The following is a 26506-nucleotide window of genomic DNA, read 5'->3' as shown; positions in this document are numbered from 1 at the left end:
AAGATCTGCTCGCTGAGGTCATATCCTGACAAATCGATGCCATCCATTCAATTAGGCTTTGTTGACGTTTGCTCGGGACGGGCCCCTTTTCTGTATTTTGGGTCAATGGATGTCAAGATGCCATCATGAGGGGATCTTTGAGATTTGGTCTTGCCAGTGTTGCTGCCAGGAAGTCTTTCCCTTCATCGCACAGCCATGAAGGAAACCATGGATGGTGGACTGATTCTGGCCGGGCCCTTCTCGAGTCCTCTCCCATCCCATTCCTGACCGAGTTAGACTAGGCGCCGTCACCGTTTATCTCATTCAGGATCGCCGTTCTCGAGGGAATCATTTTCGGTTTAGTGGGGGAGTCCGTGCTTTCCTTCCCTCCCGAGTCCCGAGTACCATTGACAGAATACGATCATGATTCACTGCCTATGTGCATGTATAAGATACCTTCAGGCTTCTACACACCGACTTACCCACTCACCTACTCACTTACACTGTGCGCAGGTTGCCTGCTTCAATTGAATCAAGTGCGCGTTGACTTCTGGTTGCCCTGCAGAATCTGGTCATATCCGAGGAATTGGCTCTGGAATGAATGGTGGTGGGGCCAAGGAGCTTCAGACTTTGAAGACCTTGATTCTTTCTTCCGATAGGGATGCTCAGGGTGCTTTTATCCTTGGTTGTTGCTGTTGTTAAAGTTTTCTCAAGAAAGCTTTGATCCCATACAACAGGTGAAAGAATTCGGTTATCGGAATATTCATAATCGGCGGCGGCAGCGCCTTCCCATGCTTGCAACAAAGGTTCCGATGACGGATAAGACACGCCAGCTGTCAGCACGGCCACGCACAGCTTAGCTGAGTTGTGCAGGCGAGGAGATTTGTCCGAGTGTCAGCCAGCACGCATCTAGAACCTGGAAGCGGTGATGGGAATACGCGCCAACCACTCTTTGACCCTGCGATAGGGACCCGCCAGGTCCCTTGATGTGCTGTTTCCCCCTGGGTAAGGTCACCAATGAAATATACCCCAGTAATTAGTTCAGTTGTCTGTGCTGGAGTTTAGGTGTTCAGTGTTGAGTATCCAGTGGTGAATTATTATTGAAGTGTGTGTGTGTGTGACTGCAGTTGTTGCTGTTGTTGGGTTGTGGCCGCCACCCCGCTCGCTCCAAGCAATCAAGTCAAATCAATCCAATTCGAATTTCCCAGCCTCCTCAGCATCATCATTTTCTCTCTTCTCTCCTTCTCTACCCTGTCTACGCCTCGTACCTACATAGCAGAACCCCTTCGTGGCTACTCAGGAATTTATCTTTGCTTTCCTCACTCTATTGTGTATTCTTGTTTAATTATCTGGTCTTTTATGCCGCTTAACCAATATTGACCTGTCTGAAATATTAACCCCCACTGAAGCACTGCGACAACCTACTATTTTTTTAGCATCCACTTACTGGGCGCAATTTCGAACCCCCCCCCCCCCAACCCTCATCTCCACTATAGAAGATGGGGACTTATACGTTTCGCTGGTAAGTTATTATTGAACTTCCCTTGCGATCAAGAAAATCCCCTTTCTCCAGTGCGAAGCCTGGACCTCCAATGAGCATCTATTGTGAAGGGTCTATGACAGGTTCTGCCCGTGCTTCCTGCTCCTATTATCCCCGACACTTTCCGGACCCAGCGCCACTGATCTGTGTTCGCTTCGCTGACCGTTGCGGCTCCTCGCATGGGGATCAACTAGGCCGTATAATGCAAACGAAGTGTATGTGACGGGGACATTCGATGACTGGGGCAAGACTGTCCGACTGGACCGCAATGGGGAGGTATTCGAGAAGGAGGTTGAGCTCCCAGCCGCAGAGGAGAAGATCCAGTATAAGGTAAGAACTTTTTTCCTCCGTTCATTCTAGCTTTACCCTACAAGCCCCTTCCTAACCTCTTTCCTCCAATTTCTCCATTTTCTCCTTGTCCCGTTATTCATTACGGACTGTTCCTTCACCGGGCGGCGGAGGATTACGTGCTGGGCTGATCGTCCTTATCGAGGGACGGGTGATGACGCTCGGTGGGTTGCACAGAGTCGCGCTGACGTCATGGCACGGCCGTCGAGCCCGCCCCGTCACTGGTTTTCAAACTATAAGACTCGCACAATTGTTGGTTTGCGCCATCAGGAGATCCACTAACTGACTTTTGTTTCTTTTTTTCTCGTGATTAAAGTTCGTCGTTGACGGTATCTGGACCACTGATAATCGAGTCCCCGAAGAAGACGACGGCGACAATAACATCAACAACGTGCTCTACCCCGATCAAATTCAACAAACACCACTACAGAACGGCATGGCCGGTGTAACCCCCAATTCAACTACCGCTGCTTTGGCGGCTGGGGTGCCCAAGGAGTCCAGCAGCAAGACAAATGGCTATCACCCCACCATCTCGTCAGCAGCACCAGGCTCGACAACTGCCAAACTCGGCCAGGAAGTCCCTTTGGAACAACGGGCAACTGTGCCAGGATCCTTTCCCATCACTCCCGGAAGCGAGGCTGAACAGTTCTCCGTGAACCCCATCCCTGCATCCAGTGGCATTGGCAACCCGATCAAGTTGGCTCCAGGTGAGAAGGTGCCTGACCCCAGCACTTTCAACCCCAACACGGTTCAGTCGACCGCACGTCTCGACAAGGGTGCGTATGAACAAGGCGCCAGTCTTTCTCGGACCGAAGATTCGTTGCAGGATGGCGGTGCTTTCTCCCTTCCACCTGTAACGAAGAACACCATCCCTGAATCAAGCTTGCCTATGGGCAGTGATGGCACTCACGATGTCAAAGATCCTGGCTATACGATCCAGTCGGCTGCGCCTACGTCAACAACGGCGGCACTTGCTGCTGCAGTGCCCCTGGAGTCTCAGAAGCACAAGCAGGCGACCGGTGGTTCTCCCTCCGAGGAGCTTCCAGGCGTGGTCAAGGAGTCCCTTGAGAAGGCACACCAGCATCCCGAATGGGCTGCCAACGAAGAGGTCGTCGAGGAGAAGAAAGAAGTGGAAGAAGAGCTTCAGCAGAAAATTAGCGTGAACAACTCTGTGGGCGCCCCAGCGCCTGCTCTGAGTGCCGCTACTGCGGAGACTGCTCCCCGTGCGACTGGTGCTGAGCCTACATACCAGCTTTCCTCTAAGGCAAAAGAACCAGTTGATGGCCCAGTGGTGACCACGGGTGTCGATTCTGCGAAGGCTCCAAAGGAATCTGGACCAGGCCCTATCCACGGTGCTCCTTCTGTTTCAACTGCCGGTGCAGTAGCCACCTCCAACCAACTATCTCCCAAGATTTATGAGCCAAGTGAGCCAACTGTTACCACGGGCGTCGATTCCGCGAAGACCCCGAAGCAGTCCGGCCCCGGCTCAGTCGATGAATCTTCTGCCGCTGCCCCTACTGCAGGCGTGACTGGCTCCAGTGCCACCAAGACAGCCGACTCAGCCGTCGATGTTGGATCGAACTCTGCCGCTGGCGATGTCTCCGCCTCTGGCCCTACCGCGGGCGTCACGGGCTCCAGCGCGACTAAAACCGCCGACGATCTGGAGACCAGCAAATCCTCAGGGCCTAAGCAGCTCGCTGAACCCAGCAAGTCCAACAAGGCCGACGTGACGTCGGCTCCAACTGCTGGTGCTACCGGTGCTAGCGCTACCAAGACGTCCGATTCAACTCCGGCTACTGCCAACACCAACAAGGATGCATCTACGCCCGCTCAGAAGACCGATGCTCCTACCAGCACCAACAACACCACTACTCCGGCCACCAAACCCACCAACAGCAACGCTGCAGGTGGCGCAGCAAACAACTCCAAGGAAGAGCCGAAGAAAAAGAAGAAGGGATTCTTCTCCCGCCTCAAGGAGAAGTTGAAGCATTGACTACATTAATTGATGACAGCGCTGAATTGACCTATGGATGGGTTGATTCTTTAACTAATGGTGTATAATGGGTGGAAGATTTCTATTTTCGTTCTTTATGCTTCTGTGATTATCGTCTGGATACCTTTTGTGTTGTGTGCTTTTTTTTCTTTCCATTCGTTTACTGCCTCAGGTACTTTAGGTAGGCTTATGGTTACGTATCACGAATTGATTCTATGATTATATGCTGATCATTAACGCGGTAATGACTATCCCTCAGTCAGTGTAGTCTAGTATGGAGTACATTGCAGATACGCGGTTCAAGTAAATATATTATTTATTATGATTAACGTCGCCCACCCACTTCTATCATGAAAACCCCTCCGGCCAACCTCAGAGAGGGTAAGTGATACTTATATCGGTATCGCATTACTAACAACCCCATTCACCTTGACCGGATACCCCAGGACACTGGATTTGAACCGGTTAGCCCACCATCATCTCCCCCTCGAAGGCTTCATGGCCATAGGATAGGTACATACTCCTTGCCTGTCTTCGTCAAACAACACCCGCAGAAGATCGATGCCGGGTAACAGATGACCTGCATTGGGATTTAGTTCGAGTCCTCAATGCTCTCTTACTTATTCTCCCCCGTCGACTCTCTGTGCAGATACAAATCGAACAAAACGATGATAGGAAAAGGGAGAGCATACAGCAGCGACAACCGTACAGATAAATCCTACACACAAGCACAAAATAGGGTCAGCGCGCTGAGAGCCATCCATCCACATATGGGGACGGGCAATATACCTAAGGTTGGCCCGACGACTTTACAGCGGCAGGGGTTCTGGTCGGTGCCGCATTGGAAGCAGATGGGGAGGATGGGGAAGAATGGGACGTCGCACATTTCTTTGGTGTCTGGGTGTCTGGGTTGGAGAGTTAAGGGGTGATGGCAGAGCTGGGGAAGAGGAGAAGGTGGATTGGGGATGAGGGGGAGTGAGGATGGGAATGGATGGATGGATGGAGATGGAGATGGGGAGATATGAGATACGCTTTAGTCGTGGTTTATCTCTCTTGCTATCTATCTGTGTACATTACGGTACGGTACCTGATTGATGCCTGGTGGAATCTGTGCAAGTTCTAGTCTTAGGCTTGCTTGTGGTGATGTGTTGCTGCTGCTGTGTGTGGTTGGTGGTGGTGATGGTGAGGTAATGCGGAAAGCATGATTCATTATGACGACAGCTTGGGGGTTGTTGCATTTGAATCATGGAAATTGAGGTAGCATTGGGTGTGTTACCGATCGATTTGGTACTGAAATCTGGATTTAGGTGGTTTTTAACTTGATTGCGCTGGGTTGGTGTTGAAGATCCAAATATTTCGTATTTGTGGTGCTTAGGTGGTAGCGGTGGTGGTTGTTGCCCTCCGCTTGGCAAGGATGTTGTTTCCCTGGGGGTGGCACTGTACCTTGCATGCCCATCCTTCGGAAGGATCCGATTGCTAGTCGCAAGTTGTGTCTGATTATCTCTTGGGCCAATTGTCATTCTTATGAGTCTTGAAACCTTGTACAGGCATGTCACGGGTGTGCATACAGTGTACAGTACATACATGAGTTGGGACTTCATCCGGGACAGTTAACACGGAGTAGTAGTTAGTACATATAGTTCTACTCCGTACATGCAAAAGACCCGTATTCGCCTGCGAGCCATATCCACAACTCTAACGTCTCTCAGGGCCCATGTTGACATGACAATGTCGATTGTGATCGCAAGCCACAATCCCGGAAAATCGCCTCCCATAGAATCATATTAACCACCTGCCCGGGAACCACCAAGACAGCTAGCTCCGCGCAGCCGGCTCAACCCCAAACACATCACACTTCACGCAAGCTGTGAAGGAACTAGCAGCTAACGAGGAAGTGATGCTTAGCATCTGAGCTACAGTAGGAAGCCTGCTCCTGCGGGGGCTACTGGTGAATCTTTCTCTTGCTCGAGTCATGAGTTTTGCATATTTGAATTGATGCTAGCTTATGTAGCAGCCGATAGGCGAGACCAGGTCGGTATAGATGCACCTCATAACACATAGCTGCGTAATCCAGTCTTGCAATCTCGTGCTTTCCTAGACTGTATCTCGTCAGCATACAGAATAACAGACACCATCAAGTTTGTGCAGGAGTCTATGCATAGATTCCGGTCACCTCTTGACTCCACAAGGGAGGGAGAACAGGCTGGAGCGGATAATTCCAGTCAATAGACAAGACCTCCATACCAAAGCAGGCAACAAACAATCACAGATCCAGTGCCCGAGTCAGCCCCCCTCACCCCCTCATGACTTATCTCCGAGGCTACATAAAATTACCTACTAGTACCTAGTAGTCATTTGGCCCCCCTCCCACGCCCCCTCAATCAATAACACGCGCCGTAGTCAGCAAGCAATGAACCAACCCGGTCTCACCCCCAATTATTACTTCCATAACCGAAAAAAACCGTGCAACATCCAATATACCAAAAATAAACCGCTACCACCAGTGTACTGTATATATTCCCCCGAATCGACTGCGCCTTGTACAGGAAAGAAAAGAAAAGAAAAGAAAAGAAAAGAAAAATGAAGCCAAAAATCCAGGCACCAGAATTTCCCCAGCGCTTGGCGGGAGGGAGGCTTGGCAGCCGACCGGTGGTTGGCCCTACAGGGCGCATATTATTTGGGACAAGAATTGGAGGCAGTACCTTACTCTGCACCTGCACTTCCCCATGCAATTTTCATATGTATATAAAGGGGATTACTTGGGGGGGGATCCATATCTCTTCCCATCGTACAGAGTTTTTTTCTTTTTCTTCCCATATTCTCACACTCCATCGAGGCTTCTTCGTTAAACCTTGATAACCAACAATCCTACCTACCCACTTCTCCACGGCTAGAAGTACCGAAACGAACCGGTGATCGGCCTAGCACCTACCCAGTACAGTACAAGAATAAAGGAACAAAGTGATTGGGGATTATTACATCACCCATCACCCATCCATCCACCCATCCACTCATCCATCCCCGATCGCAAAACAGCCCTACGCATTTTCTCTCCTCTCACCAACCGTCGACACATTACACTGCATCATAACATCACTGTATAACAGTACACATTACAAGTACACCACTCATCTTCGATCGACGTTTACACATCACATCTCTCTCCTCTCCCTTCACGTTCAGACCTCCATCATCCAAGCAACTGGACCCGTCACATCACCATCACACCGCAGCCCGCCACACCAGCCTCTTCATCCTCCTCGGCGTCCTCCTCGTCCTCGCCGGCATCGGGTATGTCGCCTACTCCATCGTCCAGGACGTCTCGCGCCACACGCGCTCCAAGATGGAAGGCAAGAACGTCCTGTTCACCCGCGAGGGGATGAAGGTGGGCGTGCGCGAGGTCCAGGAGGAGGAGTATGTGGATCGGAGTCAGAGGTTGGTCTTGTCTTTTCCCTATTTCTTCTGCTTGAACGGGCTTTCGGGTTTCGTTTTCCCTTCATCGGACTGAATCCCGATCGCTAACGGTTTTTGATTTTTTTTTTTTTTTGGTGGCGGCCAGTATCCTCGTCAACATGTGGAATCACACCTCGTTCCCCGCGTACAAGAGTCGGTTCTGGGATATGACCAAGCCCACGAATTGGGGGCAGGAGGGTCAGGCTGCGGAGAGTCGTAAGCGGAAGTGACTGGCGACGCGGATCAGGGGTGGGAAGGGGCACCAGGAAGAAAAGAAGAGGTGTCGTGCTTTTTGAGCGAGCAACCAACAGAAGCATCGCGGCTTTGTACTGTACTCTGGAGTGGGTATGCTTTGCTTAACCCTGCCTTTTGATTCAAGGAAGGTGGAAGATGTGCATGCATTATGCTGACCCGCGCTGCCTCCCTTTTTTTCCTTACTAAAGGAGGGCGCGAGGGCGTTAACGAGATATGATTGTCATGAGAAAGTGAATCAAAATTACATGAACATGTTTGAAATTAGCTCTAAACCTCATAACCCTGCCGTGTAGTCTTTTTGGCCATCACTCCGCTGCTGGTATTTACAGATTCTCATAATAGTCGTAGTCCTGGTTCAGCTTGTAGAACGGGTCCGGCTTGGGCTCGTTGCTGCCCCCGTACCAGGTCGGCGTCGTCAGCTTCTCCGGGGTGTCCTCCCGCTTGGTGTTGGTGAAGAGGTACTCGAAGGTCTTGGCCCACTGCACCCGGTTGTTGAGCCCGTCCAGGCTCCACAGCTCCTGCAGGAAGTGCAGGATCGAGGTGTGGGTGTACGCCGAGTTGTTGGCGTAGCTCGTCCCTTGATCGTGGATCAGGTGGTTGGCGGGCACCCAGGGGGAGATCAGGAACGCGGGGACACTATCAGTGTGCCTCCGAGTTAGCCATCGCACAGTGTTGCGGCTTGAGTGAATAGAAGGTGGGCTTACCGAACACCCAATCGAGTGTAATCGTAGGTCACGTTGTGGCCGTCCGACACACCGGAGAAAGTAATGCCATCCTCAGGCTGGGGAATATTGACAGGGGTGGGGACGTGGTCGGCGAAACCACCGTGTTCGTCGAAGTTGATGACGATCAGACTGATTGCGTTGTCGCTGTCAGTGCTAGGACGGATGGGGCGAGGGGCTATGAGAGACAATCGGAGTCCTTACACATTGTCCCAGTACTTGGACTTGCGCACCGCATCGTACAGATGCTTGATCAGCTGCTCGCCCGAGGCCATGTTGCTGGTCGGGTGCATGGAGTCGATGGTGCAGCACTCGGGGTTGTAGTAGGAGAACTGCGGGAGAGTGCCCTCCTCGAGGTCGCGGTAGAACTGGTCGGAGTGAACCAGGCGGTCCATGGCATTGTCTTGCACCCACTAGAGAACGGTGAGTACGCGAACTTGGAGTGACTGCGGGAAAAAGCATTACCTTGTACATGAAAGCATCGACAATGTCGGTCTCATAGTACTGAAAGCCACAGTGGGTTAGTCAATGTCCATGTACACATCGGACGGTTATAGCTCACGTTCTTCCATGTGATGTTCTTCTGACTGAGCGACTCGAAGATCGAGGTGGCACACGTGGTACCCGTGTAATTGGCATACCATCCAGCAGATTGGTAAGTGTTATCTACCATACCACAGGTAGAACCCGAAGTAGCAAACTGACGGTTGGGGTTGGTAGGGCCGGGGTGCTCGGCGTGCTGTTGCCCGTTTAGTATATAGACATATAGACATGAACAACACGACTTGCAGAAGACTCACATAACTATCCCAGAAGGCGAAGTTCTGGGCAACTTCCGCCAGAGTCGCCGTTTTCTTCTGGTCGTACGCCTTGATGACGAAGCTGGATTCGCCCGGCGTAGCACTGTATTTCTCCGACTGACGCTCAATGAATCCACCCATGTTGGGAACATCATCCTTGGTGACGTTCCACTTGCGGAAGATCTCGTAGGTGACACCCGCGAAGTTGTGGTCCGGGTCAGTGAGGGGCACCTCAGTCTCAAACGGCGCCGCGCAGACATTCAGAGGTTCACCCCAGACTGTCCAGTTGGGGTTCGTGTACTCGTTGCAGTAGTCGATGTTGCGCAGGTTGTCAATGTCCGGGTGGAAGTCCCAGTAGCCCGCGATGTTGTCGAACGAGTGGTTCTCCAACATCAGATAGATAACATGTTTGATCTGTCCCCAAGTCAATCAAATGGTTGCAGGAGACACAGGCAAACCGGGATCGAAGGTCAAAACCTACATTGGAGCGAACCTGATCCCATTGTGCACTGTTCCGCCTGTGGGGAACCGCAGTGGCCAGAGTAGCCAAAGCCGAGATCGTAGCCACGCTCAGCTTCATCTTTGTTTGATTTCAGTGTCTGCGGCTGTTCTTCACCCGGCGTCGTTCTTGCTCTTCGGATTCCAGTTCCTATTCTTTTCCTGCGAGGGGGAGCAGCGAGGTGCGATATTTATCTTCTTTCTCGCCCCTCTTCTCCCTTCTCACCACCCCCTAACGTCCCACGAGGCAGAATGCAGCAGCGCATGCCGGCTGCTTCGGCACACACCGACATCCTGCGGAGATAGGCAGGTCCACACGCGACATGATTCGAGTAAGTCGTCCCGGTTTTGCCGTGGAGCAGGATTTTTGTCTCCTCTCTCTTTTCAATTACGATGGACGGTGAGAATGACCATGGCCAATGGCACGGGACAAGAGAATGCACGCTGTGGAGTTGATTACTAGCTCGCGTGAGACAGTCCACATTCGCAGATAGAATGAGGAGATAGATAGGTATGGTCCGGATGCGCTCCGCTGCAGTTGGAGAATGAGGGGAGATGACCGTGAGGGTCGATGCAGTTGGAGGTCGCGATTGCGAGATGTGCATCAGCTGCTCGATTGATTGGTCTCGATCACGGGAGGAGAAGACTGGGAGAACGACGTTAGCCCGTACGCTGCCCCGCTTGCAAGGAACGGACGGGTTGAAGAGGGTCGAGAATGTGCGTGCTTAGTGGTAATAGTACAGGAAGTGGTCCTCTGCAGCGCGCTTCGAGGGCAGCGTGATTGCAGCGTGCTTGCAGCGTGCTTGTTTATTGCATTAGAACTGCATGCGACTTGACTCGAAGGATGGATGTGGTCTAGAAGAGTGCAGTGTGGAAGAAGTGCAGTGGGGGGGGGGGGGGGGTAGCGAATACTTCAAGGTTAGTAGATCCACTTTCGACCGTCGATTAGGAAATGGTCGAGTGTGATAGGCTGGCATGGTCCAAGCTTCAGGCACTCCGCAGCCCGGTGGGTCTCAGCCTGCATTGTCCCGGGGGTCGAGGCCAATCAGAGCTGCACGTGCCATCCCCCGCGACTGCAGTTGACTGCAGATGACCGCCAGACTGTGAGGCACGTTGTCCCTCACTCTCCTTCAATAGGCCTTCTCATGCGGGCACATGGCCGGAGATAACCAGGTACCTTGCCTACTACTGATGCTAGCTGAATGTGAGTGTGAGTGGAAGATGAGCATGAAAATGGGCACGAGGGGCATTCTTCCTTGAGCTTGCACTGACGCCTGTCGCTCAAACCATATCTATGACCGACGGGCCCCGGCCGGGCGTCTAATCTCGCTAGAGCTCATTTTGATCCATAGGATATTGCATCCCATTGCCTTGATTTACTCCCTATCTCTCACTTTTGGAGCAGGACCACAAAAGTTTCCTTTTCTTCGTCTCTTGCCCACCTTCCAAGTTCAGCAAAGACCCGTCGTGCGACTATCCTCTCTCTGTGGATATATTAATACCGACCTCTGTCACACCGGCTACAACTATCACATCAAATCTCCGGCATTGATTCGATTCGACGCGAACTTTCTCTTCCCTCAGACACCCCCCCACACAGCAAAGATGTCTATCTCCTCCATCAAAGGCTTGCTATCCAGCTACTCTCCCGTCTCCGAATTCTCCCCTGAGCATGACCTGGAAAAGGAATACCCTCTATCCCTGCGACACGAGAGCGATAGCGAGTCCACAGCCGGCTCAAGCAGCTCAGTATGTCGGGAAGGAGCGGAGAAGAAAGAGTCCAAACTCATCGACGGACGCATCGTTTCCGACGCCATTATCGGTCTCTCCGACGGCATGACGGTGCCATTCGCTCTCACCGCCGGTTTATCAGCGCTGGGTGACACTAAGGTGGTCGTTTTTGGAGGCATGGCCGAGCTCATTGCAGGCGCTATCTCCATGGGGCTGGGCGGTTACTTGGGTGCAAAGAGTGAGGAGTAAGTGATGTACCCACTTTTTTTGGTGGTGATTTACTTCCCGTCAAATGTTGTGAGGGGGCGAAAGGGGCGGGGAGGAGGCGATCGAAGCGGGGTTCGATGTGTGTCGAAAAGATAAGACCACCCCAAAAAAAAAGCATCAAGCTAACATTTGGGTCTTCACCTTTTGCTTCTTTGACAGGGAGTCTTATCGCGCAACATTGAAAGAGACCAAACAAGAGATTCGGAACGACCCCGCCTCAGTGACTGACACCATTGCTGATGTCTTTGCGCCTTATGATCTCCCTTCCGAATTGGTGGTGGAGCTCACGCGACACCTCTCCACCTCCCCCATGCTCCCTTCCTTTCTCATGAATTTCCATCATACCGTCCAGGAGCCGTCGGGGTCACGGGCCTGGGTGTGTGCCCTGACCATTGCCTTGGGGTACTTCATCGGCGGGTTTGTGCCGCTCCTCCCGTACTTCTTTGTCGGGCCCCATGGCGCCTTCTATGCCCTGCAGTGGTCGATCGCCACGATGGTGGTCGCATTGTTCCTCTTCGGATATGGCAAGACGTGCTTTGTGAGTGGGTGGAAGGGATCCAAGAACATCCGGCGAGGACTTGTCGGGGGCTTGCAGATGGTTCTGGTCGGAGGAGTTGCGGCCGGGTCAGCGATGGGACTGGTGAAGGGATTCCAGATGCTGGCGGATGCTCATCAGGGACATGATCACCAATGATTCCTTTCTCTTTCTGTTGGCGTTATCTATCTTTCTTTTCCTTGGGCGTTCGAGCGGGCTACAAAATGGGCGGATCTCAACATGCATTGGATGATACCGGGTTATGGCTGACTGACTGTAGATTCCATAGATGAGTTATGGCATTGGTCAGCATCGATATCGATATTAGAATGATTACACTGAGTACATAGTTCCTGTGATTAGAACGAACAAATTGACGAGTTTGACTGCCCTGTCACAAATCGCACGTCCAAGTCCAATGTAAGTCCGCACCAGCACAGATCGCAAGGTATCGAGTAACAGAAAAACAGAAAGCAATGTATAATACCCGAAAGCAATAGCTCTCTGGTCGACTTGAACTCCCCCCAAACCTGTTCCACATCACTTCCACAATACAGTCCTCGCTAATAGGATGCCCAATAACTACGTAGCTTACTGTACCTACACACCGCATAACTCCGACAACCACTGCACCGGTCCTCAATCCCCAAACCACACACAGCCCAACGACAGCCCACAAAGGACCGTCAGGCTACACCTGCACCGAGCATGACAGACATTCTTCAGCGCTTGGCCTCGGCTGTGCCATCAGAGCGTAGTGACCGCCCAATCGGATCCCAGGCCAGTGTGAAACTATGTACTGGACATTCCAGCCCCGTCTCACGAACCGAGTGTGGTGTGCACTGCCACAAGCTGGCGCCTCAAAAATGAGCCTCCGCCCACGCCCCAGCCAACACCCTCCAGCCTTGCCAGGGATTCCCGGGCTGGCGATCGGTCTTGGAGAATGTGGGGTAGGAGTAGGAGGTATTCGGCGGAGTTGGATGGAGTCCCACGGATGTTTTACTGGTGGGTTGGTATGTGGCTACTGGGTGTGTTGGGTGGTGTCGATCGATCTATGATCGTCTCTGGTGGGTTGGTTTATTGGGGGGGAGGGGGCAATACTGCTGCTGCTGCTGTTGGAATAGACTTTGTTTCCTGCGTTGAATGGCAATTAGAAGAGGGAGGGGAAGGGAAGGGAAGGGAAGGGAAGGAAGGGAAGGGGGAATGCGAAACGGTCTGTGTGGATGGCATGATCATAGACACCAAGAAATTAAACCTTCACAGTGCATAAAGACAGACTCAGTGAAGCTCATGCACTGTACGAACGCACAATGCAGATCAATGTCTTGAACTCATTTTGACTTCTGCATTGTGTACTCTGCACAAGGAGGGGATCTTTGAGAGCAAGAGAGAGAAGGTTAAATGAGGGTTATGCAGCACCCCCCTTCGGCCGGCAAAGCTGGGCCGAGGAGCGAGCGATGATTCAATAAACATTCATAGAAAGTGTTACTGCAGGGCAATGCGGCATGACCTCATTGTTCTGATGGGTCTTTATGTCTTAGTCTCGCTTGCCCGACGGGCACGAGGGCATCAGGTGATCTCGAGCTGCAGCGTTTTCTTGTTCTTGCATGGAGACTCATGCAATATAGTATGGGGCTCCCCCATAAGTGCTAAAAGTGTATGTGACTCCTCCTGTAGCGAGCGGTGAGGTCAATAGTATGAGCAGTAGAACGTAGCCAAACAGATTTGACATCCACGATGCTGTCACGTCACTTGGAGATCATGTTGTACTCAGTAAAAGGATCTACCATTGATGTCAATCATGAACCAAGAGTTGAGATTCTAGAAGGAAGTTGGAAGCAAGAGAGGCGCAACGATCCGAATCCGGGATCGATCCATGTTGTCACGGGTGTGTGGCTCTCCCGCTCTTGAGTGGGTTTTGTGCCCCGTCACTACCCTTTCGTTTTTCTATGATGTCCGATGATGTCGATGACCCTCGCTGTTTGTCCTTCCTTCCCCCTCATTCTCTCTCTCTTCCCCGTATTCTGCTTCTTGGTTCCGCCGCGAAAGCAACCGTCCATGATGCAACGAGTTCAAGTCAAGTCTGGTACAGTTACAGAGTAGTAACCTTTGGTTCGTTACAAGAAAGAGGTATCGTATGTCTTCTTGACGCTCTTGTAGTCTTTCCAAATGGGATGAATTACATTACATGCTTGTAGTATGCCGATCGGCTTTCCAAGCCACCAACGTTGTCCTGCTTGGCCCAAGCTCTCTGGTGACCTTCACACAGCCCGGTGCCCACCACCCCCATCGAATCCACTCTTCATGCCAACAGGTAACAATAGTCAAGGGCTCGGCATCGTTAACTACGAGTAATAGATTTGCTAGGACCACACGTTACCCCCCTTCTTCTGTGGTGCATACAGATGAAAGGGGGGGGAGGAGAGAGGCGTGAGCAAACGAATACGAGGGAATATCCCCCAAGGATCATCTCCTGTAGAACCACGTTTGATGATCCGACACATTGTCAATCTCCCATAGGTAAGGCGCAGCAAAGAGGAGCAAGCAACAGCCAGCTCCATTAATTTTGAGATGAACATGCCGTTCGGAAATTTGCGCCAGTATAAGCCCCAGCTCATCTACTCAGTACAGGGTTGTGTAATGTATGTACAGTACCCCCGTACTACGAATTCGAGGCTGATGGATGGCTCAAGCAGTTGCTGCTGCCTGGTTGAGGCTGGGGGTGGGAGAAATGATAGTCAGTTTTAGACTGCAGGATTTCCCTTCTTCACCCTTTAATTTCAAAGCAGGTAACAAACCACGCGTAACCGTCGTCAGCCACTTGGTTCGACTCAGTAAGCATTACCTCGTAGACTGATGGGGGAATCCTGCATCTGGCTAGGTGTGCCCAGACAGCATTGCCTGTTGGGCCTGAGCAGTTTGCCCGTTCCAGGTGACTGGTACTGTACCGCCCCTGGTCGGAATCGCGAGAATCAGCCGAACTGTACTGGGCCATTAAGTAAGCGGATCGGGAAATCGTCCGCATGAGGCAGAGAGAGCCTGAGCCTGAGCCGGGGAGCTACTGGGCTGCTGGGGAGAGTTGCAGTCCGATCGTGCGCTCCAGTCCTAACGTTGCGATGAGGTGAGGAGCAGCACCACAGCAGTAGTAGCCACAGCAGCTGTTGCACTAAAGTCAGGGCAGGCACAACTCGTTATGATTAATTTGAGGCGGAAGTCATGATGACGCTGCCCTGTCCATATACACACGGCCCAATTAAGTCAGGGTCGATGCAGCGCAGACCCTCCAAATCTGCTGATCCAGCTGCTATGAGCTTGAACAACTGAGAAAGCCATCACAAACACCAGAGTTTCAAATCAGGCGCGTGCTTGGGTGCATTAATGCTCTCGGATGCAAGAATGATCACGGCAAGCCGCGCGACCGGACGAGGTGATCATTCGAGGGACCTGGGAAGGGAACAGGAATTGGTATGTATCGTATACACGCTGTACCGTACCAGACCGTCATGGACGGGGCTCAGAAGAGCAACTTCCATTTCGCTCTCTCTCCTCTCTCTTGCTCTCGTGTGGTGTGAGTGTCGAACTAGAGACTAAGTGTCTAATAATTCGTGACTAGACTGTGGCTTAAACACTCTAGACCTGCATATCATTTCTCCAGCCCTCGACCCTTTTGTTGTCATGTTGCCTAATTCTATGCTATAGATCGAAATCAGGGGAAGGAGAAAAGGCTGTTTGTTGCTCAGGGGCGAAATGCGAATTGTGATATTCAGGAGGATTGGGGGTTTTTGTGCAATCAATCAATCAGTCTATCCTCCCTGTTTGTCCTTCCCCAGCTTTGAGGGGGGGAGGCTCAATGCGTCAAGGGAAAACGCAACAACAGCTGTCATCCGGGTTTGATGCACCTGGCGCGTGGACAAATCTGACAGGCGATTGTTTCGAGTTGAATGGGCGGAAGTGGCTGGGGAAGAGACAAGAGGTGCGGTTTTCTGCTGCTTCTCTCTCGTACTGACTGACTCCTCCATGGGTAGCTGTCATCTCGCCGTCTCGCTGGCTGATCGTCGTAAAAACCATCCTATCACATACATGTACCTATCAATCTGGACTCTGCGGCGGCTATTGTCCGAGCCCTTGTTAACTTACTGCAAGAGGTAAGCAATACGACCGATGCTCTATCCATCACATTGTGCCCTGGGCCTGTCGCGGGAACACCGGCGGTTGGGTCCCCGATCGTTATCCATCAGATTAACCAGCCGGTTATCCGCCTCGTAGGATCGTGCTTGTCGTTATGTAGGGCCCATCTACATAGTCATATATCAACAACCGAGGCCTTGCGGTTAGAGAAACTTTTATCAATGTCTTTTTGGGTCCGGATGCCGGATTGCCGGGGCCCGATCCATCTGGTGCCTGATCATTATACACAATGTGGATGGGGATGGGGATGGGTGGGATAATCCTCGGGCCTCAACAAACATACGAGGGAAATAATCAATAAATCAATAATGATCACTAATTATGCGCCAAGCGGAACAATTGTGACCAACCAGACTGACTGTAGGCGGCATCGGTGAATTTCTTTGACCGATTTGTGAGACCGTTGTGGATTAAGCGAAATTGGAGATGGGAGATCCACTGCTTCCTGTTGGTCGGCCATTGAATCTATGGGGACCACTGGGTTGGGCGTATCGCGGAGGTGGTGAGAATGGCTGGGTTGTTTTTCTTGAAGCAAAGCAAAATGCTTCTTTACTTTTATCTGAGACCTACAGATCAGAGTCAGACCATCATCGTCAGTAGAAGGGGACCAGAGTCAGAGTTATAGTAGTGTCTAACTGTCGCTGCGCACAGCTCTCCTACTGCACCGCGTCAACTTTATTCTCCGCATGCTCAGTTCATATAGAACTACTCCGTAGATAGTCGTGAAGATGACAAGCGACTATTCAGGAACCGGAATCACATAGCTTGGCCGAGGCGTGCAAGAAAGCTATGGTGGTGCGGTGGTGCAGTGGTGCAGTGGTGGTGTAGACTATTGCAGCTTCAAGCCCGCCCCGATCCGTAGTTCGGTATTTGCGGTCTCCGTCGTCCGAGCAGAAATTTTCTGCTTCGATTTTCTTTTCTTTTTTTTTTGTTTTTTTCTCTCTTTCCTTTTTGGAGTTAGCAGCGACCCTGGTTTCTCAGGCACTTCCGAGGCTGACCACCGAAACTAAACACTAAAGGGGTATGGGCGGTAATTAAACGCCTTGAATGAGTTAGGACACGGCCAGTGGTGACGACATGATACGGGGCCAAACCGGTAATACGAGTACGACATTACTGCCTTACGCCGTACCCGTCGTGGTCCGTCGCCCCGTCCAGTCCCAGTCCCAGTCCCAGTCCCAGTCTCACTTCACTCGCTCACTCTACTCATTCATTCATTACTACTAGTACTACTCGTCCCCAAAGCAAAACCACCTGCAAAATCCTCAGATTCCCGTCTCATTGTTTCCTCCTCTTCCCTTTTTCCCTCCTCTCCTCTTCTTTACAGCCCTTCGCTTCCTCTCTTCCTATTTACCTATTGTCCTTATTCCACTCTCTCCTCCGTCTACTCTCCTATCCCTCCGGCTCCGTGGCCATCTTTGCGCCCCTCGCGACTTATCTCCTCGTTCTCGGTCTACTGCCTCTCTATCGCCCTTACTGTTCGTCCGCCTTGCGTCAGAGAAGCCCTTGCCAACGTGACCTCCCCCCGAACAACCTCGTTTGGCCGCTGGAGACCGGAGCCCGCGCTCCCACGTCGTTGCTATAACTCAATTTCAATTCTCCGCTTGTCGGAGCAAACCAGCAGCGATTGAAACGTTCTGTTCCAGGGTCCATTCTCCCTTCGACTCCTGTCACCTTGACGCCGAGACAACACCACGCTATCCCCTCCCCTTTCCCGTCAGCTTTGCCTCGAGCTTCCATCCTTTGCTTGCGCCTCCGCCTCTGGTATCTTCGCTAGACGAACAAAGAAGAGAGTCCATTCGGCCATTCCACGGAGTCTCTTCGTTCCGAGACTAGCCGCCGAGATGAATAGTTCCCTTCCTTCGTGGAAGGACCGTACACAGAACCAGTTCGGCAAGCTTCAGATCCAAGTACCATGGCGCTCTATTCAATTGCTGGTCCCGCATCGCATGCGACGGAAGATTCGTTCGAAGTTGCGCAGCAGGCTTTCTCCGACCTCATCGATTTCGACGCTGCAGACCTCCTTCTCGCCCGTCGATACCCTACGGTCACTGCAAAGCCATCGGTGGACACTATATGACTTCCAGTATCTACTCTTGCTGATCATCGGGATTTTCTCCCTCAGCATGATGGGTGCCCCCGGCCCCTTGGCCAAAACTGCTGTCTTCACGCTACTCCTGATCTCGCTGCTGCTCCCGATCACCCGCCAGTTCTTCCTTCCTTTCCTGCCCATCGCGGGTTGGCTTATCTTCTTCTACGCCTGCCAGTAAGTGCACCCACAAGCCTTGGCCTTGTACCTGGCACCACCGGATGGCGAACAATGACTGACTTTTCCGGCTATAGGTTCATTCCAAGTGATTGGCGCCCTGCGATCTGGGTCCGCGTGCTTCCGGCCCTGGAGAATATCTTGTATGGTGCAAACATTAGCAACATCTTGTCTGCTCACCAGAATGTTGTTCTTGATGTGCTTGCATGGATCCCCTATGGCCTGTGCCACTACGGTGCGCCGTTCGTCTGCTCGCTCATCATGTTCATCTTCGGTCCTCCGGGCACTGTTCCACTTTTCGCCCGTACCTTTGGTTACATCAGCATGACTGCGGTTACTATTCAGCTCTTCTTCCCATGCTCTCCTCCGTGGTACGAGAACCTGTACGGCCTGGCACCGGCCGATTACTCGATGCCCGGTAACCCTGCTGGACTCGCCCGCATCGACAAGCTCCTTGGAATCGACCTGTACACTTCGGGCTTCAGACAATCCCCCGTCGTGTTCGGCGCCTTTCCCTCTCTGCACGCGGCGGACTCAACCTTGGCTGCCTTGTTCATGAGCCATGTGTTCCCCCGCTTGAAGCCTTTGTTCGTCACCTACACTCTGTGGATGTGGTGGGCGACGATGTACTTGTCGCACCACTATGCAGTGGACTTGGTTGGTGGTGGTCTGCTGGCCACGGTCGCGTTCTACTTCGCCAAGACCCGATTTCTCCCGCGCGTCCAGAGCGACAAGACCTACCGCTGGGATTACGACTACATCGAGATCGGTGACTCAGCTCGCGCATATGGATACGACCTGGCTAGTTTCGATGGCGACTTTAATCTCGACAGCGATGAATGGACGGTTGGATCCTCATCCTCCGTCTCTTCTGGCTCCCTGAGCCCTGTCGATGACCATTACACATGGGAGGGAGAGTCACTCGCCTCCCCAGTCACCGACATTGAAGCGGGAAGACATGTTATCAGCCCTTGATAAGCTCTCGTTCCGACTTCTCACAAACCTCACCCTGCATATAGCATTCGCTTCTTGCATTTATTTAACGATTGGCGTTTTCAACATTTGACGACATGCTGGGTTTATTGCATTGAGCCAATTTCGACACATACATCTTTAATACCGACCGCCTCGCTTCGTCCCTTCGCAGGCTTTTCAGTCAGTTCACTCGAACTTTCGCCTGGCTGAACGTGTTGAGAGTCATCACTTGATGACTCCTCTTTCCGCCTCACTGTACTATCACCGCAATATTTTGGCTGCATAATCGATTCCTCCAGCCCAACATCGGAGCTCCGTCGATAATTTTAATACGGAAGACCCAAAGCGATTTTTCGTCAGACCGCGCTGAGGTCTTGCCTGCGACGCTCGCTGCTGGGAGTCTTTCTGGGCTTTCTCAGAACGACCCATTCGCTTCGATCCCACTTTTTGTCTTTCGCTGTTCGTCAGCTGGTCGAGCTTTACCTTTATTTCACCTTCCGCTCGGCCAGGTACATAGACTTTTATCAATTCGTGTCGATTGCTCACACCATTGGCGCCTAGGTTTGAGACCATTCAATGAAAGAAAAGTTGATTGGAGGCGCTCTCACTCGCTTCCCCGTTTGCACCTGATTCACTATGCATCACCAAGGATGCAATGTTGTTTAATGACCCTTTTTTTTGCATTGGCATATAGACAGAGGGGCTATGACGAAACTCCTTGCTCTCAGGCCGTTGCCACTACCCTGAGACACTTGTTGTCTGTTGTATGAGGAGAGAGGACCTGTTTGGTTTTTATTTTCCAGTTTGGATTGGCAAGGAGAAACCCTCGACGCAAGGAACATTGTCGCGAGGGCCTGCATATATGGTGGTGGAGGATACTCCTTTCTATCTCTCGTCTGTGCCCGCTTTCGTCCTCACGTGGGATATGGAATGCTGGGGAGGGAGAAACAACTTGCAGAATTCTGGTGGCCAATTCAACGCCTGACGCACACGCGCGCACACATACTTTCCCTACTCCTACTCTCAACCATTCTTAAAAACTCCCTATCAACCTCACCCTAATCCTCATGTGTGTGTGAGTATGTGTCAGTGCGTCAGGAAGGCTTTATCTAATTCTTGAGAACCTGAACAAGCATTTTGTTACTCCGCTGCAGTTCCAGCACGAGCTTCAGTCGCCAGGCATTATTAATTATAATTATTTTCAAACCAGGCAGTGTTATGATTTATGAAAGAAACCCATTCAAACCAAACTCTTTGTTTATATTGTATATCAAAAACAATATTTATTTTCCCCTTTTGCTTGAATTAGTCTGTAGGATGGTTCGTATGTATGTGTGTAAGTGCTCGTTTGAGTATGTATGTCTATACTACTGGTTTTGGAGAATCACTTATGAACAATACTAGTCATAAGTCGTTGAAGATCCATGACTGGGTATATGGAGAGTGGCCCGTCCAAGTACCTCCTTCAGGGATAATACCAGATAACAATTCTTTTATAATCCGTGTGATGTCATTGCACATATGTCATCATCTTTGATCTTTCTTCTTTTCTCTATTATCAAGTCATGAAAGCAAGGGCAGTCTTCTCTGATGCGTCATAAGATAGAATGAGAAATGTGTATGATGTAATGCGCTGTATGGATAATCGGATTGAGATTGGTTATTTGATGATTGGGGAAGTGTTTCGTAATAGATAACTAAGATCTCATGCCGGGAAAACGAAAAGGGAAAAATCAGTAGACGCTTCCTCTAATGCTTTGGTCTTCGCGGCGTTGGGCTTCTAGGGCGTCGTCTTCGTCTTCGACTCCAGGGGTCATGGCGGTAGTACTAGTAGTGTGGTCATTAGGGTCGTCTGCGTGCTCGTGCTCGTGCTCGGGTTCGTAAGTCTGATTACTGCCTTCGTGGACGTGCTGAGACTGGTCCGCCTGGCATGCTGCGCATTGCTCGGAGAAATACTCGTCATGGTCTTCGTCGTCGTTGTCGTCATCGTGGTTGTCGTATTGTTGCTGCTGCGGCTGCACTTGATGTTGGGTGAGGATGTTGGCTACGCGCTTCGCTTGGATGGCTCGACGACCGCCGGAGGTGGTGGAATGGTGGGGATGGCGGTGGTAATTGTGAGAGCGGGTGCGACGAGGTCGCTCGCACTGTCGGCTGCTGCTCTCGTCGTCGCCGTCGTTGCCGAGATCCTGGGACGGTTTGCGAGAGGGGTCCAGGCGATGGCTGTGGTGCTGATGGTGATGTTGGTGGGGATAGAGGTGGTTGGAGGTGGAGGCGGAGCGCGGACGGGCTTCTGGAGCCGACTGGGTGGGTTCATGCTGGTGCTTATGGCCCGAATGGTGGTGATGGTGGTGGTGCTGATATTCGTGTTTATCATCCCGCTCGTCCTCAGATGGTGCAAGGCTGTTCGCTCCGCTCAGGGAGCCACCGCCATCACGGCCGACCATATGGATGTAGGCATAGGTGGAGCGGGGTGGGTGAAGGAGGTGGTCTTCGCTGTCGCGGTGGAAGTGCCGGAGGTCTGGCCGGCGCGGGACTGGATTTGAGCTGGGGCTGGGGCTGGAGCGGGTCGATGAGGGAAATGGTTGGTCGGATGATTGACTTGTGTCAGTCAAGGCAATGGCCTTTGTTCGGATGGGTAGTGCCTTTTCCAAGGTCGCGCTCGAGACCTCGAGTTCTAGTTGAGTGCCATGAAACTCGTACTTGGGCGAAGGCGCGGGGTGTGTTCTCTCTAACGGGCGAACATCTCTCGACCGATCTCCAAGTGCTGGCTCGGGGGCTGTGATCATATGTGGTTCTCCATGCGCGGCCGGATCTTTCGAGGTTGTAGTCGGAGAAGCATCGTGGTCAGCGTCAGTGTTCTCTGAGTTGTGCTTGGGATCGCTTGTCTTCCTGGAGACGGGGGATGAAGTGTCCACGTGAAGCTTGGGCTGTTCTGATCCGTGTGCTCGAGCTGAACGCAAGGAGTTCCCTCTTCGAATTCCGTGATTACACCCCTCGGGACAGCCACCCCACTTGCGTCTGACCGGTACCGGCGTTGTCTCCGATGGCGTTGCGGGCTGTGTAGGGCTGAGGCCTTTCGCTGCACGTTCGTGTTGCCGCTCCAGCTCTTTTTCCTTGCGCAGATCGGACCAAGTCCGGAGCTGATTTTGGAGGACATATTTACCATTGTCTGGATTGAGTTTCAAGATAACAAACTCGCAATGGTTGATGTTTCGTAGATCCTCAAAGTATTCCACGCTCCAGTGGTACCATTTCATGAGAAATACTCTCGTCATTAAGCCATGCGTAACCAGCACGCAGACACTAGCGAAGTCGTTCTCTCCGAACAGGCGCCAAAGGGACTCGTTGAAACCACTGACGCGGTCGTAGGCGTCTGCGGCAGACTCACCGTTGGGTATCCGGTAGAAGAAGTGTCCATAATCAGCCCTTTCCAGCCACATTCGTTCCATTTCGGCCGAGCAAGGTTGAAAGTTGCCAAAGTCCTGCTCGCGCAACCGAGGCTCCTCATAGACCTTGATTGTATGCCGCGGGAACGGGGATGGGGATGGCGAGTCCGATGTCAAGGACTGAAGAATGCCCTCCGTGGTTTCACGTGTGCGACGATAGGGAGATGTGAAGAAGTGTATCGTGTCATCTGGTCGGAGTAGGGCGCGTAATTTGCTTCCTGCTTCCAGAGCCTGGCGATGTCCTTCCGGGGTGAGTTTAACCCGATGGTCCGGGATGGTCTGGTGAATCTCGCGGTTTTTGTTCCCTTCTGATTGAGCATGTCGGATCAAGATGATCATCTGTGAAACAGGTGAGCGACCGAAGAGGAATCACCATCGAGGGCTGTGACACTTACCCGCGGCTTGCCCATGGTTGTTGTGGTGGCATGCGGTGGTGTACAACTGATGTGGGGATACGAGGCGAGGTACAGGACAATCGCAGCAGACTGTAACGGCGGGTAGTGAAACACAAAAAAAATGCACCCGCTGACTGGCCGATTTCACGAGAAACTCGTGGCTTGTAAATCAGTCTTCGTATTTCGAGAACCGATCGATGGGAGATCCCAGAAAATGAGTTGTTGAGGAGAACGAGGATTTGGAGGATTTGCAAATGCGGCGGGACCATTGGAGGAACCTGGGGATTGCCTGATCCAGTTAGCGCATTCCAGTGATGTCAGTGCCCTGGTTAGTCAGCAATGGCCTGCTCAGGCACAATTCATCTATCAGTATTATACTCCGTTTACTAGATATCCTACAATGCCTGCGGCCAGGCTAGATAACTTCTCTCGATCTCGACCTCGATCTTAATCTTCCTGGAGCTGATGTAGTGTGAAGCTCACAAAACTATTGATTCTCATGTCTTAGTCAATAGATCAGCATGCAACGAGTTGCTTGATGTCATTTTGATAGTCTTCCTCTTTGTATTCCGTCTAAAACTTTTCTTCTCAAATTGGAGCTTTCATCTGCATGCTGGTTCACATTGAGTTCGTGTCGGACTTCGTGGACATTTGGCATCGTGGGATATGGTCATCTTTGACCATCACCGCGTTTAAAAGAATGCCAGCGGTGGTGTTTCCATTGAGGGACTATGAATTGCACGATGAACCTGAGTTTCTGGCTTGCTTGCCCTCTCCCACACAGATTGAAGGAGCATGATTGTGGTAAGTAGTTAATCCCAGTGGGCATTCCAGTTCTCGCCCGTTCCGGGAAGGACGACACTATGTGGGGAACAGTGTGGGGTAGAAGCGCTTTTCCCCTCCTGGTTGATATCCATAAGATAATTCTATCTGGTCTCGAAGAGAGCTATGGTTTGAAGTCTACTTCATGCCAGTGCCGTCCACATTGGAGTAGTTGACTCGACAGGGAGCGGCGCGGCGGGGATTGATCGCTGGGCGAAGATCAGAAGCTCAGATGATTAGCTAGAAAGGTGTAAAGTCTAGAGGTGAGAGTGATAATTTCCCTGTCAGACGCATGTGACGTGAGCTTAGCTTCCAATTGAAAGGAGATATCATGGATCCATGGTGTTATGAGGTGTTTCTAGTTGTGGCTTAGAAGCTGTGGGCAGACAGTTAGTAATTTATACACTCCCCGCGACAGACTAAGCCTGGGCTGGCCAGTGACCCGCCAAGGCGGCATGCCGTACTCATCCGTTAACTTATCCGTCGCAAACCAAAGCTGGCCAGTTTCTCCTGTCTTAGTAGGTGACGGTGACTTGACTTCCACTGGGCAACTTCACAGCCTCTCCCACAACTCTCCTTCCTTTCTTTGCCCCTGGGCTCAGGCGAAAGCAATTATGGCCGATTATCTTTACGAGCTCCTGGCTCCTCAGCTGGATCCAACCACCAATGCTCCTTCCAATCTCCGCTCCCCGGAGCACAATCCCACCACCGCCCAGTACCTCAATCGTCTACCGACCCTCTCCCTTCAAGCATTACAGACGACAGAGCCTCAGTCCTTAACACAGTCCTCCCACTCGACCCTTTTGTCCCTCCAAGCGCTCGCCAACCGTTCTCACAAAGCCTTCGTGGCCTCCGCAGACCATTTGTCCAACCTTCGCACAACTATCCCCCAGTTGAGCCGCGACGCCCAAGCACTACGAGATTCAATCCCCAAACTCGACGAGGAAGCCGTTCTATTCTCTTCGAAATATAGCCGAGCAACCGAGAATGTATCCCTTGAGCGGCGGAAGAAGGTCATGCAATTGGCAAGAAATGTGGACCGACTCTCGGACATTTTGGAGCTGCCAACCTTGCTTTCTACAGCGGTGTCATCCGCCGCGGCAAGCTCGGGTGGTACAGGGAGTTCCGCCTCGACCACCTACTCGACTGCACTGGATCTTTATGCGCACATCAAGAGACTACAGACTTTGTATCCGGATTCCCCGCTCATCAAAGACGTGGTCATGCAGGCCGATGAAGCGATGAAGGACATGACCTCCAATCTAATTGCTGGGCTGCGGATGCAGAACCTGCGGCTAGCAGCTGCCATGAGGACCGTTGGCTGGCTGCGGCGAGTGGCGCCCGAGCTGGAAAACCTATACAATGATGGAGGGACTACTTCCGGCGAGGGGGCCTTGGGTGCCGTATTTCTGATCTGTAGACTGGCAAATCTGGTATCAATGCTCGAAGCCCTGGATCCTTTGCGAGAGTTGGCCGACCAGGAGACGCAGCGCAGACTCCACAAGACCGACAAACCAAACAGTGCGACAGCCACTTGGTCAGATGGTCACCAGACGGAGAAATACTTGAAACGATATATTGAGATTTTCCGCGAACAAAGTTTTGCTATTGTCTCCTTATACAGAAACATTTTCTATCCTGACCAGTCCGAGTCGGAATTAGCCGTTGCCGGTCTACGTGGAATCGATAGTCGAGTCAAGGCGGTAGCCTCGAAGTCAGCCCGTGCAGAAATTCCCTTTCAACGTCTTCCGTCTGCCATGGCCACTTTTCCCATGCAGCTGGTCGAATTGCTCGCGGATACGTTGCGCACGTATCTTCCCAATGTTCGCGACAAGAGCTCGCGTGAAAGTCTCTTGACCCAGGTCCTGTATTGTGCAGCCAGTCTTGGTCGACTTGGGGGCGATTTTGGAATGATCCTTACGGAGTTGGGAGACGAGCAGGACGAAGACGATGATGACGATGATGATTTAGCCTACGAATGGGAGGAGGTGACACGGAAACACCGAGCCTTGGCAGGGCGGTTGGAGCAGCTGACTGGGGGTGGTACAACCACAGGGCCTTCTTCCAAAGGGACCTTGCGAGTTGCATCGCCAGCTTAGTGAGGGACTGGAAGTGACAAAGTCACAAAGTGACGAAGAACGTACTGTAAGGATATTGCCAGCAAAGCTGCCAACAAACAAACAAAAACCAACAAATCGGCCATTGTCAGTGTCAGCGGAGTGTCATTGAAGGTGAAGAAGAAGGGATGAGCGTCTTTTGTTTCTCAATAAGGGAAGTCAGGACACCCGGGGGT

General features: G+C 51.8%; 8 protein-coding genes across 8 annotated transcripts; 4 read left to right on the top strand and 4 right to left on the bottom strand.

The window, feature by feature from the left end:
- The first annotated feature begins 1442 nt into the window (after positions 1–1442).
- On the top strand, positions 1443–4090 carry BO86DRAFT_384560 (carbohydrate-binding module family 48 protein). The gene is made up of 3 exons (XM_025670913.1): positions 1443–1501; positions 1714–1849; positions 2184–4090. Exons 1-3 carry the CDS (start codon positions 1479–1481, stop codon positions 3858–3860), a joined length of 1836 nt encoding a protein of 611 aa, XP_025533361.1. The 5' UTR covers positions 1443–1478; the 3' UTR covers positions 3861–4090.
- Positions 4091–4170: 80 nt separating this feature from the next.
- On the bottom strand, positions 4171–4839 carry BO86DRAFT_3847 (uncharacterized protein). The gene is made up of 4 exons (XM_025670939.1): positions 4650–4839; positions 4553–4591; positions 4382–4440; positions 4171–4310 (listed from the first exon to the last, which is right to left on the bottom strand). Exons 1-4 carry the CDS (start codon positions 4744–4746, stop codon positions 4272–4274), a joined length of 234 nt encoding a protein of 77 aa, XP_025533360.1. The 5' UTR covers positions 4747–4839; the 3' UTR covers positions 4171–4271.
- A 3052-nt stretch (positions 4840–7891) lies between these two features.
- On the bottom strand, positions 7892–9670 carry BO86DRAFT_405483 (phospholipase, PLC-D; the record flags this gene model as incomplete). Its single annotated transcript, XM_025674095.1, has 7 exons — positions 7892–8204; positions 8273–8422; positions 8495–8703; positions 8756–8794; positions 8853–9029; positions 9091–9504; positions 9572–9670. 7 exons carry the CDS (start codon positions 9668–9670, stop codon positions 7892–7894), a joined length of 1401 nt encoding a protein of 466 aa, XP_025533359.1.
- Positions 9671–10730: 1060 nt separating this feature from the next.
- Positions 10731–12449, top strand: BO86DRAFT_384557 (VIT1/CCC1 transporter family protein). The gene is made up of 2 exons (XM_025670912.1): positions 10731–11564; positions 11746–12449. The coding sequence occupies exons 1-2, from the start codon at positions 11194–11196 to the stop codon at positions 12278–12280; spliced, it is 906 nt and encodes a 301-aa protein (XP_025533358.1). The 5' UTR covers positions 10731–11193; the 3' UTR covers positions 12281–12449.
- Positions 12450–18024: 5575 nt separating this feature from the next.
- On the top strand, positions 18025–19681 carry BO86DRAFT_3616 (phosphatase PAP2 family protein). The gene is made up of 2 exons (XM_025669871.1): positions 18025–18575; positions 18653–19681. Exons 1-2 carry the CDS (start codon positions 18154–18156, stop codon positions 19548–19550), a joined length of 1320 nt encoding a protein of 439 aa, XP_025533357.1. The 5' UTR covers positions 18025–18153; the 3' UTR covers positions 19551–19681.
- BO86DRAFT_3617 (uncharacterized protein) lies at positions 19682–20220 on the bottom strand. The gene has a single exon (XM_025669876.1). The coding sequence runs from the start codon at positions 20121–20123 to the stop codon at positions 19812–19814; it is 312 nt and encodes a 103-aa protein (XP_025533356.1). The 5' UTR covers positions 20124–20220; the 3' UTR covers positions 19682–19811.
- Positions 20221–21002: 782 nt separating this feature from the next.
- On the bottom strand, positions 21003–23610 carry BO86DRAFT_444421 (acid phosphatase DET1). Its single transcript, XM_025676379.1, has 2 exons — positions 23392–23610; positions 21003–23335 (listed from the first exon to the last, which is right to left on the bottom strand). The coding sequence occupies exons 1-2, from the start codon at positions 23404–23406 to the stop codon at positions 21284–21286; spliced, it is 2067 nt and encodes a 688-aa protein (XP_025533355.1). The 5' UTR covers positions 23407–23610; the 3' UTR covers positions 21003–21283.
- Positions 23611–24713: 1103 nt separating this feature from the next.
- On the top strand, positions 24714–26418 carry BO86DRAFT_3606 (Dor1-like family protein). The gene has a single exon (XM_025669820.1). It carries the CDS (start codon positions 24828–24830, stop codon positions 26310–26312), a length of 1485 nt encoding a protein of 494 aa, XP_025533354.1. The 5' UTR covers positions 24714–24827; the 3' UTR covers positions 26313–26418.
- Positions 26419–26506: the final 88 nt, after the last annotated feature.

Source organism: Aspergillus japonicus (genome assembly GCF_003184785.1).
Source record: "Aspergillus japonicus CBS 114.51 unplaced genomic scaffold BO86scaffold_1, whole genome shotgun sequence".
Taxonomy (NCBI): domain Eukaryota; kingdom Fungi; phylum Ascomycota; class Eurotiomycetes; order Eurotiales; family Aspergillaceae; genus Aspergillus; species Aspergillus japonicus.
This window is presented reverse-complemented; position numbering and strand designations above follow the sequence as displayed.